Source organism: Thamnophis elegans, chromosome 15, assembly GCF_009769535.1.
Source record: "Thamnophis elegans isolate rThaEle1 chromosome 15, rThaEle1.pri, whole genome shotgun sequence".
Taxonomy (NCBI): Eukaryota; Metazoa; Chordata; class Lepidosauria; order Squamata; family Colubridae; genus Thamnophis; species Thamnophis elegans.
This window is the reverse complement of record NC_045555.1, coordinates 13,530,704-13,545,375: the sequence shown is the minus strand read 5'-3', so window position 1 is coordinate 13,545,375 and position 14,672 is coordinate 13,530,704. Positions and strand designations below refer to the sequence as shown.

Here is a 14,672-nt window from a genome sequence, read left to right as displayed (position 1 = left end):
TGAGGGGCTCATCCACACATGCATGTGCCCCATTGTTGGTCCCAGGAGGCTTCATGGAGGTCTACTAGGTCCAAAACGGTGTGCAGGGGGGTCGACTGCGCATGCGCAGGGGGGCGGGGGTCATAGGGGGTGTCACGTGGGCATTGCATTATGGTTGTGGGTACTGATGTGCTGTTGTGCTCTCACGTGGTAGCCATCACTGTACTAGCCCTTTCTATAACAACAAACCTGTCTAATCAGCAAATCCCAAAGTCAACGTTTCATTTTTGTTCCTACCCCAAGCACAAAACCTAGAAGCAGTTTCCGAATTGAAAGGAAGTTGGATATATTCTTTTCTTTGACTAAAACACTTATTTTAGCCATCTCCACCAGTTCTGTCTTTTTTTTCCTCTCACTTCTGCTAAGTTCCCTGTTAGAACAAGTGAACAGTTGGACTGAAAAAACTCTTGACCTGTCTTATCAATCCTTCAAAGATGTTGCCAAAAATAGAAAGGTCGTGTATTTCCTGGATTGGGTGGGAAGGAAAAAGCAGCCGAGGAATCTATCAGTCAGGAACTGATTCCAGTTCAGAGAAAGCTCCTAGCCATCACTGTGTTAAATGTAAAGGAAGGAGCTAAAAGCCAGAAAGGAATATCTTAAACAGAAATGGGTTTGAAAAATGTTAGTAACCAGTTCTCTGCTCGGTTGCTGAATGGGCATGGCCATGGTGGGTGTGCCTATTTGGCCTCCTGCACCATAGGAGGGGGGGCATTTTCACCCTCCCCAGGCTTCGGAGGCTTTTTTTGAGCCTCCGGGAGGGCAAAAATGGTCTCCCCTGGGCTCCGGAAGCCTTCTGAAGGCCGGAAACAGGCCTGTTTCCAGACTTCCAGAACTTCTGGGAGGCCCATTTTTCGCCCTCCCAGAGCCTCCACCTTCCCTGGCCCTGCACTTACCTGGCATGATGAACGGGCCACGTGGAGACTCCAGGATGGGGTGGGGAGGGCGGGGCCAGCCAGTCCTTGCAACTACCAGTTTGGCAAATCAGATGTAAAATTAACCGGCTGAATCCCACCCCTGACCTTAAACCATCTTGACTTCTAGCCAGTTTAGCATGGGAGACAAGCAATTGAAGGCTTTAGTAAAAGAACAAAAATCCTTTGTTTAAGTCAAGATGAAGGAGAAGGAAAAGTTTTTCTTATTTTTCAAGTCTACATTTTAAGTGTTTCTCCTACCTTTTCTTCTACTTTTACCTTATCAGACAATATCTTTTAGAAAGAAAACCTGTTCTACACTGAGGTGACCCAATTCAGGTCTATGAAGAAGGCCATTAAAAAGTTTCTACCTTCAACATTTTATACCTATGTTTGCAAAGACCCAAGCTGACACATTTTTGAATTCTATTCTTTCTTCCTGTAGCTTCTTGGCTATTGAATCAAGGATTCTGTAATAAATTTGAGGTTCTTTTCAAGAATTGCTCATTTTGTGTCTAATGTGCTTTTAAACTAGAAACTGTTAAAAACATATCAAAAATTAACTTTTTCGCAGAGAGCCCCATGTGACTCAACAGAATTATAAAATCATATGAGCCTATGATTCTAAGAATCATTAAAGAGGTACAAATGTAGATGGGGTAAATGCAATAGCTATGCTCATATACAAATATTATTCCCATTTGAAAGAAACAAGCAATTAGAGTATCTTTCTCATTGCATAATTCCACCTTAAATCTTTCTTTCTTTGTAGGGTCTTGATGGCCTAAATGGAATTAAAGGTGACCAAGGGATGCCTGGACCTCCTGGTCTTATCGGTCCAACTGGACTTCCAGGTTTTACAGTAAGCACACCAAATGATTTTTCTAATTAAAAAACTCTGCCATTGCCATCAAGAAAGTCAACTAGTACAAATCATTTAAGAGATAAAAGCAATATTCCTCAAGCAAAATAATATGCCTCGAACTTTCTTCCTTAGCTGAAGTTCAGATAGCCAATTAAGGCCACTCAATGTATTTGGGCCTGGATTCCTTTGAACGAAGATCTGCCAAGACCAAAGTCTCCAAAGACCCATTTCTCTACCTAGCTTCATGCTCTTGCTTGACCAAGAGACTTCTCATGACTGTCAGCTTTGACAAGTTGTAAGCAACAACTGCAAAGCAGTCATTGAGAAGGAACAAAACGAGGACAGGGGGGTATGGCAAGAATATCCCTGAGAAAAAGTAGGTTTAGAAAGTGATTGTCACAGGATTGTATTTTTCAAGATTTCAGACTTGGTGCTTCCCTTCTATATGTACATTATACTTTAAAGACGTTGGTCAAATTAAATAAAATGCTAGTTAATCATAATAGCCAGAGAGGCTTTTAGTTAGTGGTGGAATTCAGCCGGTTTGGGCCGGTTCAGGCAAACAGATTGTTAAATTGCTGGTTGCCCTGCCCCTTCCTGCCCCGCCCCTTCCAGGAGTTGTCCCCCCCACCCTGTTTTGGCTCCCAGTTAAGTTCAGGGAGGCCTACTAGGCCCAAAATGGGGTGCAGAGGTGTGCGGTGTACCCTCCCCCCCAGCCCATTTTTGCTCCCAGGAGGCTGTAGGGGGTTGTACTAGGCCAAAATGGGGCATGGGAGTGGTCTGTTTTTGCTCCCAGGGTAGTGCAGGAGGCTGAGTGCTACCTGTCACACCCTCTAGCCATGCCCACCATGGCCACACCCACCAGAGATATTCAGCAGGTTCTGACCAGTTCTGGAGAACCAGTAATGGAAATTTTGAGTAGTTCAGAGAACTAGTAAATACCACCCCACCCCCATCTCTTCTCTGCCTCCCGAGTCCCAGCTGATCGGGAGGAAATGGGGATTTTGCAGTAACCTTCTCCTGGAATGGGGAAGGAATGGAGATTTTACAGTATCCTTTCCCTGCCACCCCTACCATGCCACAACTACCAAGCCATGCCCACAGAACTGGTAGTAAAAAATGTTGAATCCCACCACTGATGCCCACCAGCCAGTCATTAGGACTGTTAAATTATTTGAATCCCACCACTACTTTTAGTGTTATTCTAGAAGTGATTGCATTTTTATTTACTTCTTCATGCTGTCTTCATCTGAACCTTTGGCCTTCTTGGAATTTCACTGCTATAATAACATGGCATGGATGTCTTTTTTATTACAATATTGTTGTATTGACAGGGAGAGAAGGGAGAACCTGGAGAAAAAGGAGATATCGGGGCTTCAGTAAGTAATCAAACCATGTTATTTTTTAAAACATTAGAAAAAAACCCCTCCTTTTCCTTAACTACAGTTCAATTTTCTTCATTCCTTCTTCCCAACTACTATTTTCAGAATGATAGGTTTAATTTCTACATAATAATTTTGAGGAAGGAGTCCGGTTACTGCTTTAATTTACTGAGCATGAAAGTGAATTATTATGGCAATGACATTTGCTTTTCTATTTGGCTTTTAGGTAACTGGTCCACCAGGGCCTCGAGGTCCACCTGGAAACCCAGTAAGTCTTTTCTACAATGTGGACTATAAATATTTTTTCCCTTTTTCTAAAGTACTAGTTGATAACCCAGTGTTGCCCGAGTATTTATTTATAGAGGGAAAATGTCAGGAGTAAACGTAATTTCTAATGTTAGATTTTTACCCCTAACTAGAGGGAGGCCCCTTGTGGAATACTGTGAAGCCGTAACCATGGCAACTCCACTGTGCTGTCCAGTAGAATCCATTTTACAGCAGTACAGTAGAGGCCATTTTAAGGCACAACAGGCTGTATCTTAACAGAACACACAACTCGAGGGTGCTAGGGATGTTTTACCCCCACCGTATTTGTTTCCAGAGAGTAAGTCATCTGTGTACCAAGTTTGGTTGAAATTGCTCGAGGCGTTCCAGAGTTACGCTGGAACACACACAGCCATTTATATATAGAGAGAGATAACCAGTAACTTGAAATGCATTCAGAGCTAACTGTCAGCCAATGCAACCCACAGAGCAGGAGGTCACATGGACATTAATGAGGTATACTGATCATTGCTTACACCACTACAGGATCAAGAAGCATTAGTGGGAGTCCTGTTTATGAACATGGAGAATATTCAAACAAGGGAGTGATAGTGACCAAAATATTTAGATCCACAAAATTCCACAGTACACACTATAAGTGTGTGTGTGTGTGTTTGTTTGTGTGTGTGTGTGTGTGTGTGTGTGTGTGTGTGTGTTAGTGTTATAATGTAGTCCAGAGTTGCAGGAGGGAGGTGCTCCTTCCCAAGGAACAAAGAGACAATATAGATTGGAATCTTTGATATGCAGGAAAAGTACAAAGATAGATCCTTCCTAGCAGTTCACAAGGTATATTTAATAGTTATGTAGATAATTGCTTTAGTCTGGGAAGAATTTTATCTATAGGCTAGCAACAATAAAGATACTATTCTCAAGTAATTTCTCATGTCATCCTCAGTTCCTTGGATCTGACAATATGAGAATTACAGAAATCAAAACATTCCCTGTTTTATTTGTTATATTCAGATGCTTTAAAATGATTTGTCAGTAGGGTTAATTAACAAAAGCATTTTATTATTGAAACCATGCCATTATTTTCCATAAAGAGTGCATAGGCAAGCAAACATAATGCAGATGTTTCCTCTACATTATGACTCAAAATGTTAGTTAGGCAATACAGGGAGTACGTGTATAACGATCACCTGTTCAACAGTACTTACAATTTACAATGAGACTGAGTGTGTGGCACTGATCCTTGTACTTGTAGCCATCAAAGGATCCCTGCAGTCACATGATCAGGATCTGGGTGCTTGGTAACCAGCCCACATTTCTGACTACTACAGTGTCCAGTAGTCACCCACGTAATTGTAATTTGCACTCTTCTCTGCTAGCTTCCCACAAGCAAAGTTAATGGGGAAGCCGATGGGAAATCAAAGGTCGCAATCATATTAAGCCTTTGGTTAATGACCCACACATTCCTCACTTAATGGCAATCAGGACTGTCAGAACTGTCGTTGCTGAGAGCCATAGTCACATGACATCATGCTCAGCAAACACAGCATATAGCAGTGATGGCGAACATTTTTGTAAAGGTGTGCCAAAATTATGCAGACATGCTCACACCCACAATTCAATGCGTTCTGCCCACCTGCACATGCATGCGCAAACACCCCCCATGTGGTGGGGGGAGAGTTTTTGCCCTCCTCAGGCTTGGGAGGCTTCCCTGAAACTTGAAAGGGCGAAAAATGGCCCCAATGGACCAACTGGAAGTTCAGGAATGAACTTCCGATTGGCCCATTAGGCCTGTTTTTTGCCCTCCCCAGGCTCTGGAGGCTTTCCTGAAGCCTGGGGAGGGCAAAAACGACCTCCCCCAGCCCCTCAGAAGGCCAAAAATCAGCTAGCTGTCATGCGCATGGGCGCCGGAGATGACACCTTGCGCACCAGCAAATATGGCTCCACGTACCATCTGTGGCGCACGTACGATAGATTCGCCATCATGGCCATATATTGATGGATTTTCTGGCCCCAATTACTGTTATTTAAACAGGGCTACCTGTAGAACAGAGGTTCTAAAGCTGTGAGTATTTTAGGCATATACTGAGGGTAAGGGAAAGATTTATAATTGTTTGTTTGTGAGTCAAAGGTCCAGTTTGGAATTTCCTCTGCCAAGACACTTATATAAAGCAATTGAGTCTGATGGGGTTTTTTTTTTTGGTGCGAATAAACATTGGGTGGGGAAAAGGTGTAATTGGGCCAAACAGCTTAAGATTGACAATAGTAGAGAAAATCTGGGTGTCTTTGTACTGCTAGAATTATAAGTTGAAAGAAAATTATACCAACTTTATTTTTAATTCCAACTATAGGGTCTTCAAGGCTTACCGGGACCTAAGGTAAGAAAAACAAATAATAAAACTGAACTCAAGTAGGCATCTTAGAGAAAATATTTTGTGTGCTGTTCTAAAAGAAAAATTATGGCTTTGCATATTTTGGAGCAGGAGTATTCAACCTTTAACTGTCTAAAAGTATTTCTCTCCATTTCTTGCCATTGGCTAAACCAGTGATAGCTAACCTTTTTTGGATCATGTGCCAAAAGTGGGGGGAGTGTAGGGGGGTCATGTGCGGGTATGCCACACACATAATGCTATGTGTGCGACCCCCAGTGTACATGCGCGCACGACCAGCACTCCCCTCCCCCTGCTTTTGGCAGCTTTCTAGGAGCTTAGCGAGGGTGAAAACAGCCTCCCCCACCCCAACCCCTGGAGGCCCTCCAGAGGGTGGAAAACCGACCCTAAGGGCAATCCAGATGTTTGGGAACAAACTTCCGGTTTACTTGTAGGGCTGTTTTTTCCCCTCCAGAACTTTCAGGGAAGCCTCCTGGAGGCTCCTAAAGGCTCCAGAGGATGAAAAACGGCCCTACAGGCAAACTGGAAGTCAGTTTGCTCATAGGGCCATTTTCTGCCCACCAGACCCTTCAGGGAAGCCGGAGGCTGAAAAACGGCCCTACGAGCAAACCAGAAGTCTGTTCCCAAACTTCCGGTTTGGCCATAGGGCCGTTTTTTTGCAAAACATAGCCTCAAAATAAGGCCAAAGTCAGCTGGCCAGTGCACGCATACGCACTGGAGCTGACAGGGCAACGGCTCGAGTGCCCTAACAAATGGCTCTGCATGCCACCTGTGGCACATGTGCCATAGGTTCGCCATCACAGGGTTAAATCTTTTAAGGCCATGAAGGCTATGGCATGTGTGCTCTTCTGGCACGGGCGCCGTCGCCCCAAGTTAGATCTCTGTGGCGTTTCTTTCATGAGATTTTTTTCTCTGCGAAACAGAAGCTCATGAAAGAAAAAGATCTTACCTCTTGCCGCAACATCCCTAATTTAACCGAACTGCAAATATATTGTCCACACCTACCTGCATTTTTACAATTTTCAGCGTTCGCACATCATTTGTTATTTACTTTCCATCCTTTTTCCTTGCATATCTGCATTTACAGCATTCATTTCAACTCTACTGACATCACTATAATTGCTGTACAAATCTCTGAAATTCTTTATCCAGCCTTCCCTGTCTTCACTTCCCAAATCGTTTCATTACTTTTATTTTTAATTCAACTTGTTTTCCCTCTTCAGCCATTTCCAAGCATTTTTTTAAAAATCCCATTAAAATGATGCTGCATCTTTTCTTACTCGTAATCATATCTGTTCTTTGCTCTCTCTGTCTACCTTCTTTGCAACTTTCTTTTTTTTTGGTATACACATTAAATAGTATAGGTAGTCCTTGACTTACAACCATTTGTTTAGTGACCATTTGAAGTTACAACGACATTGTAAAAAGTGACATGACAATTATTTACACTTGCAACCTTTGCAGTATATCCATGGTCAACTTATCAAAATTCAGATGCTTGGCAAGTGACTCATATTTATCACAGTTGCAGTGCCCCGGGGTCATGGGATCATCTTCTGAAGCCTTCTGAGAAGCGAAGTCGATGGGGAAGGTGGATTCACTTAACAATCGTGTTATGAACTTAACAACTGCAGTGATTCACTGTGACAAAATGTCATAAAATGGGGCAAAGTCACTTAAAACTGCCTTGCTTAGCAATGGAAATTTTGGACTAGGTGGTGATCATAACTTGAAGACTACTAGTATCTTTCTTTATTTCTTGTTCCTCCTTTTTTTTTGCAGCAATCATTTTTATGCACCTTATTTTCTCATCCATATCACATTTTTACATGAACATCCCACAAAGCGTCCTCATCCAAGTGTGCTAGGAAATCACTCAACTCTCTGCCTTTCAAATGGCTTCCACATTGTCTACCTTATGTTGGAACAATGGCCCCTTTATGACCTGTGGACTTTGACTCCCAGCTGATTCAGGAATTCTGGGAGTTGAAGTCCACAGGTTGTAAAGGGGCCATTGTTCCTCACCCCTGCTTTACGTACCCTTTTCATTCATTCTCTTGGGAGATTCAGTTATCTTTTCAAATAGGAGTTGAAACTTCTTTTTTTCCAGTCCTTAGCAAAACGTCACCTCGCCATTGCTATATAAATGCTTTTGGGATGTCACCAAGTCCTTTTCTCTGTATAACTCCTGTTTAGAAACCTACTGGAGAAGAATTAGTGTCAGGGTTCAAAAAAATAGCCCGAACGAAATAAAACTCCAAGGCTTGAGTCCAGGGGTGAGTTCCGGCAGAGACTACTGCTGGTTTGCTCATAGCAATTCCGCGCACATGCACATGCTTGAGGCAAGCTGCACACGCATGTGCAGTACAATTAAAAACAAAATGGCACCATCTACCGTGTCACCAGGAAAACCGGTTCAGGGGCATGGCAGGCCTGGGTTGCTGCCAGTTCCAGTGACCCAGGCCACCAAGCTACTACCAGTTCAGCTGAACTGGTACTACCGGTTCGGTCTGAACTGGTAGGAACCCACCACTGGCTTGGGTTTCCTCAAAGTTCCACTTTATTAGAGATATCATGTTGGCACATCTGGGAAAACCCGAATCTGGAAGCTTCCAAGTTTTCCCATCCAGTTGAAAGTTCAGGATCCTGCCCCAACACCAGTGGTGGGTTTCAAAAAATTTTAGAACCTCTTCTGTAGGTGTGGTCTGCTTTGTGGGAGTGGCTTGCCAGCCATGTGACTGGGTGGGCGTGGCCAACTTGTAAAATTACTTAACAACACTCTTGCTTAGCAACCAAAATGTTGACTCAGAAACTCTGGCATTTGAAGCACGCAACTCTTAAAGCTGTCAAGTTACAAGACCCTTGTACCCCTAACCCTTTAGAAAAAAAACCCCAGGGATGTTCAAACTTGACAGCTTTAAGACTTGTGGATTTCAACTCCCAGAATTCCTCCTCTCGCTCTTCATCTTGATGAGATGCGGACAGGTGGGGGGAGGGAGCTGGAACCGGTTCTAAACCGGTTTTAAACCGGCACTGTAGATTTGTGGAACCTCTTCTATAGAAGAGGTTAGAACTGGCAGGAACCCACCCCTGCCCAACACCCACAAGTCCATCACATGGTCCAATCTTTTACTGCCATGAAGACAGATTCCTCCCATCCATATCTGGCCAGGTACAGATACAAAAGTGACCTTGATTTTCTACGAAGAATGTTATTATGGCTACACATCACCCAACTCCACATAATCCCCCCTCCCATTTTCTCACAGTAGAAAGTGTGGCAGGCCTGAAACCCAAAAAGAAAAGATGGCTTACAGGTCTGACAATTAGCTTTCTTCTGATATGTTTTTCTTTTAGGGAGAAGCAGGAATTGATGGAATAAAAGGTGAAAAGGGTATCCAAGGAGAAAAAGGAGATCGGGGTCCTCTGGGACTGCCTGTAAGTATCTAGAAAGAAAGGGAAATCACAACAAGAAATGACAATGAATACAATTTACTCACGAGAATACTTCAGATATCTCTCAGAGAAGCATGTCACTTTAGAATGATATTCTTGGTTTTGAAAAATCAGAGGAAATTCTTCCAGATAATTATTGCCTGGGTAATGTTGACATGAAGAAAAGTGCTTCAGTGGATTGCAACATTATTTTATTCATAGTCATGGAAAAATGGTTTCAAATGCTAGTTCAGATGCTGAAATATGCAAGAAATAACTCACAGAATTCATTTATTAACAACTAGCCGATAGCCCGGAAATGCCCGGGCATTTATTTATAGGGAAATGTCCAGACCAAACGTAATTTCTAATGTTGGATTTTCCCCCTTACCAGAGGGAGTTCCTTAGTGGAGTACTGTGAAGCCGTTACCATGGCAACTCCACTGCACTGCACAGTAGAAGCCATTTTATGGCACAACAGGCTGTATCTTAACAGAACACACACCCCAAGGTGTTTTAGGAGTGTCTTACCCTCCCCCCCCCCACAGTACTTGTTTCCAGAAAGTAAACCATTTGTGTACCAAGTTCAGTTAAAATTACTCGAAGCATTCCAGAGTTATGCTGGAACATACCCACACACAGTCATTTAGATAGATAGATAGATAGATAGATAGATAGATAGATAGATAGATAGATAGATAGATAGATAGATAGATAGATAGATAGATAGATAGATAGATAGATAGAATGAATGAATGAATGAATGAATGAATGAATGAATGAATGAATGAATGAATGAATGAATGTGGGAGAAGGGGAACAATGTAGAGGAACTATCTGGTACAGTTTTCTTCCTAAGTTCAGGAACTGATATTTAGTTTGGATTCCTTATTTAAGTAAAAAAAAATCTTATCCAGGAACATTCCATTTCCTATCTGATATGTATAAGGATTAATTCACAACTGCCTTCAGCTCATTTCCCCCACACACAACTTTTTATACTTTGCTCACAACAAGGAGCTCTCTCTGGATTCTCTTGTAAGCCCACACTGTATAATGGCTTGCTACAGGTAGTCCTCAGTTAACAACGGCAATTGAGACTGGAATCTCTGTTCCTAAGTGATGTGGTTGTAGAGCGCAATGTCATGTGACCACCGTAGTTCTGACATTTCCTGGTTTCATCTATAAGCAAATCCCATATTGTCATTAAGCAAGGATCTCACATGGTCATCATTTGAGACTTCCCGCCAGCTTCCCCATTGACTTTGCTTGTAGGAAGCTGGAATAGAAGATTACAAATGGTGTCTTGGCGATTTCAGGAAGCTGTGACATCATAATTGCAAGCCAGGCTCCAAGCACCCAGATTACAATCACATGACCATGCAGGGATACTGCAACAACTGAACCTTCATGATGGACCGGTCATAAGTATCACTGATTCAGCACTGTTCCAAGTTTGAACCGTTGTTGAATGTGTGATGGTTAAATGAGGGCAACCTATATTGGTGCACTCAACCATTGCATGTTGGTGGCTGCTGTAGACAACATTGTAACAGGCAGTTGGAGCTGGTATATCCACTTCTTTTGCAGTCATGAGGCCACATTAGTAAGAGCTAGTAGAGAAGGACAGGCAGTAGGAAGATACTGAACAATTTTCTTATTGAGAGTGTTGCTTTGTAGCAGTAGAAACTGGAAAGCTGGATAAATTTGAAAATCAGCAGCACCAGTGCTGGTCTTGCTGCCAAAGCTGTTATCTTCACACCTCTAACAGCATGGGATGCCTCTTATTTGCCTGTCACTGGCAATGCTAATATATTTTTGAAGGAGGGGGGTTGAGCAAAAGCTCCCTTAACAGAATAATAAAATAGCAAAGTTGGAAGAGACCTTGGAGGTCTTCTAGTTCAAGACCCTGCTCAACCTGGAAACCAACAAACTAGAATGAATTAGACAATTAGAATGAGATGAATTAGTGTTAATCCCAAATGGATTGCAAAACAATATCTCAGGGGCTGCCACAAAAAAGAGGGAGTCAAGCTATTCTCCAAAGCACCTGAGGGTAGAAAAAGAAGAAATGGGTGGAAACCAATCAAGGAGAGAAGCAACTCAGAACTGAGGAGAAATTTCCTGACAGAACAATTAATCAGTGGAACAACTTGCCTCCAGAAGTTGTGAATGCTCCAACACTGGACGTTTTTAAGAAGATGATGGATAACCATTTGTCTGAAGTGATGTAGGGTTTCCTGCCTAAGCAGGGGGTTGGACTAGAAGACCTCCAAGGTCCCTTCCAACTCTGTTATTCTATCGTTCTACAAATCTAGTGGTGGAAATTCAAACTTTACTGTTTTACAAAGAAACAAGGTGCTAAAGAATTGGACAAGGGAACACTCTTTAGAGTATATATTTTCCTATATACACACATGTACCATGTATGTAGACACCTTGCTCTTAATGCATATTTATTTTAAGGACCAGTTCAGGTTATAATATTAGAATTTGTATGTTCTGGTCTTGACCCAGTCTACCTATACACCTAAGTAGGAATCTGTAGCACAAATATTTATTCCTCCAATTCAATTAAATTCAGAATGGAAGCTTGATGGAATTCCAAATCAGATGTAGATTAGTATTAGGTGTTATGTGGAAGGTTGCTTCCCACTTGTTAGGTGTTTCTTACTGCCTGGGGAAACGGGTGTATTTTTGTAGTTCTTAATGCACTAAGCTGTGTGTCTTAGGTTGGGGAAAACTATCGTACTTTGATTGAAAGCAATGGAAAAGAAAGGATCTTTGGTGGCATGGAACCCAAATGTTAATAAATTCAGATCCTTGAGGGAAAGAAAAGTCATATTTAAAGAAGATGAAGAGAAATCATCTTCATTTCATTAATTTTTTTTGCTGAATTCTTGCACCGTTCAGAGAAAGGGGAAAGGAAAATCCTTCCTTTTTGCTGGCAATAACAATTTTCTGAATGGGACAGTACCGTATTTTTCAGAGTATAAAATGCTCAGAAGTATAAGACGCACATAGCTTTTGGGAAGGAAAACAAGGGGGGGGGGAATCTGCCTCTGCCTCCCAGCAATTTGCCTCCTTGCAACAAACAGCAAACAATACAGACAATTTACACTGTTTGTAATGTTACATTTCAGACTATACTTTTGCTGTTAAAATTGATGTACTTTCTGGAAGTATAATTATTCTCTGCTATTTAAAAGAAGATACAATAGCACTGGGCCTCTTCAGATCAAGTATTTATTTTAAAAAGCTTCTTCATTTTGTTAAATTGTCTAGAACAATAATAAAGTAGTCTTTAAAAAATAAGTCTAATAATTTGAAGATTCTATAGGCATTTATAGTTATTGACTTACCTCCTTGCAGCAAGCAGCAAGCAGCAAACAGCCTGATTAGCACAAGAAAAAAAAGCTGCCTCTGCTTTCCAGCAATTTGCTTTGTGGAGCAAACAGCAAGTTTCACTTTCAATTTCAGCCCTCCCATTTCAGGCTGCAGGGGTTGCTATAGCCTATTGCAGCCTCCGCAAGCCCCAGGAGGTAAATTGCTGGGAGGCAGAGGCCAAAGGGTGGGGGCCAGTGGGTGGGTGGGTATTGTATAAGACACACCCAAATTTTCACCCTCTTTTAGGGGGGGAAAGATGCGTCTTATACTCGTGATTAGCCCAGCATTCGTTTTTCTTCCTTTTCCTCCTTAAAAATAGAACTATCAGTAGCTGTTGCAGTTTCAGATCCTGCATTCCAGTATTGTGTAGGGCTAGTGTACTTGGGCTCCAGAATTCCAGATGACCACTAAATGCTAGCAAAAAGATAGCAATTTATTTATTCATTTATTTATTTATTTAACTTGTTTGTTCATTTGTTTATACTATTTATACAGTCGTCCATCTTTCAGCCAACTGGGCAGCTCCTAATGATCATTTTACAGCCCAAAAGCTTGACGTTTTACAAATGTAATGGATCTGGGATTTCAATCTCAAGAAAAACAAAATTAATTATCAATGAAAACATAGTTTATTCAAAAGTAAACATTATAAACGCAGTGACATCATTTCCTCTTTTATACGTTGGAAAAGCCTCAGAAGTAAGAAAAGGATTTGCTTTGCAGAAAACTTAAAACTAGAAAAGCCATTGAGGTAACGGAGAATCGCTGAAAATTGGGAAGTAAAGTAAAGGAGTACCTGTGGATATTACTCATTGCCAACTATAGGAGGCAATGCTCATCTCCATTACAAGGTCATGGAGTGGTCAGTGTTGTCCAAAGACATTTCCATGGTCATGTGGCCAGCGGGATGTCATGGAGTGCAATTACTTTCTGACCAAAGTGGTACCTTTTTAACCTACTCACATTTGCATGTTTTCGAACTGCTAGATTGGCAGTAGCTGGGGCAAGGATGGGAACTCACCCTGCCACATGGCACTCAGGTCTCAAACCTGGGCTGCCCGCTTTCTAGCCAACAAGCCCAGCAACCGTTAAGCCACTGCACGGATAGATAGATAGATAGATAGATAGATTGATAGATAGATAGATAGATAGATAGATAGATAGATAGATAGATAGATAGACAGACAGACAGACAGACAGACAGACAGACAGACAGACAGACAGACAGACAGAATGAATTACACACACACACACACACACACACACACAAACTTTTCCAGTTGACATGAAAATGGATGCATGGCATTGTATAATAGGAGCATCCTATTTTTTTCTAATCTGGTATTATTTTGCTCCTAACATTCACCTGCTATAAATTAAGGTCAATTACTGCTAGTTGATCTAACACGGATGTATTTCTTAAGGCCTTTTCCCCCAGAGATGATGCTTCAACTTTGTCCTACTTTTCAGACCTGAGATCAGGTCAATTTCACTTCTCCTGGCAACTAATGATGCTTGGATGACTTAATAATGTCTGCAGGAAAAACAATGTCATTTGAGATTTTTTTAGTTACTCAATGATTCACAGGAGTAACTAGTGCATACTGAAAGAATAACCAAGTCTCTTTGATCATTCTATGCAAAAGCTAACGTTCAAGCGAATGTATGTATCACTTGATAGAATAGTGTACTGTCTTAGCTGCAGTTGTTCAGAATAAAAAAGGTCTTTAGCCAAAAATTGCTTTCCTAAGTTAAGTTCAGGTAGTTTCAGTACCACCTTTCCTACAAAAAACTTGGGAATCTATAGATAAATATCAATTAAAATATAATTGTAAATAACTTTTTATTTCCTAATAAGTTCAGTTCAAAAGCTCTCTTAAATTATCTTTCTATTTTTATTAATTTCCCAAATCTCTGAATGTAAGAAAAAGGAAAAATGTATTTGCACTTCATCCTCAATTTGAGTTCTATTATTCTTAGACTTTATACT

At 41.5% G+C, this 14,672-nt stretch overlaps 1 protein-coding gene across 1 annotated transcript in view; it reads left to right on the top strand.

Moving 5' to 3' along the window:
• Positions 1–14,672, top strand: part of COL13A1 (collagen type XIII alpha 1 chain) — a 225,993-nt gene that overhangs the window by 185,384 nt on the left and 25,937 nt on the right. Inside the window, exons 27-31 of the mRNA XM_032232350.1 lie at positions 1,723–1,812; positions 3,150–3,194; positions 3,424–3,465; positions 5,822–5,848; positions 9,218–9,298. Of these exons, the coding sequence (XP_032088241.1) occupies positions 1,723–1,812; positions 3,150–3,194; positions 3,424–3,465; positions 5,822–5,848; positions 9,218–9,298 (285 nt within the window). The remainder of the gene's footprint in view (positions 1–1,722; positions 1,813–3,149; positions 3,195–3,423; positions 3,466–5,821; positions 5,849–9,217; positions 9,299–14,672) is intronic.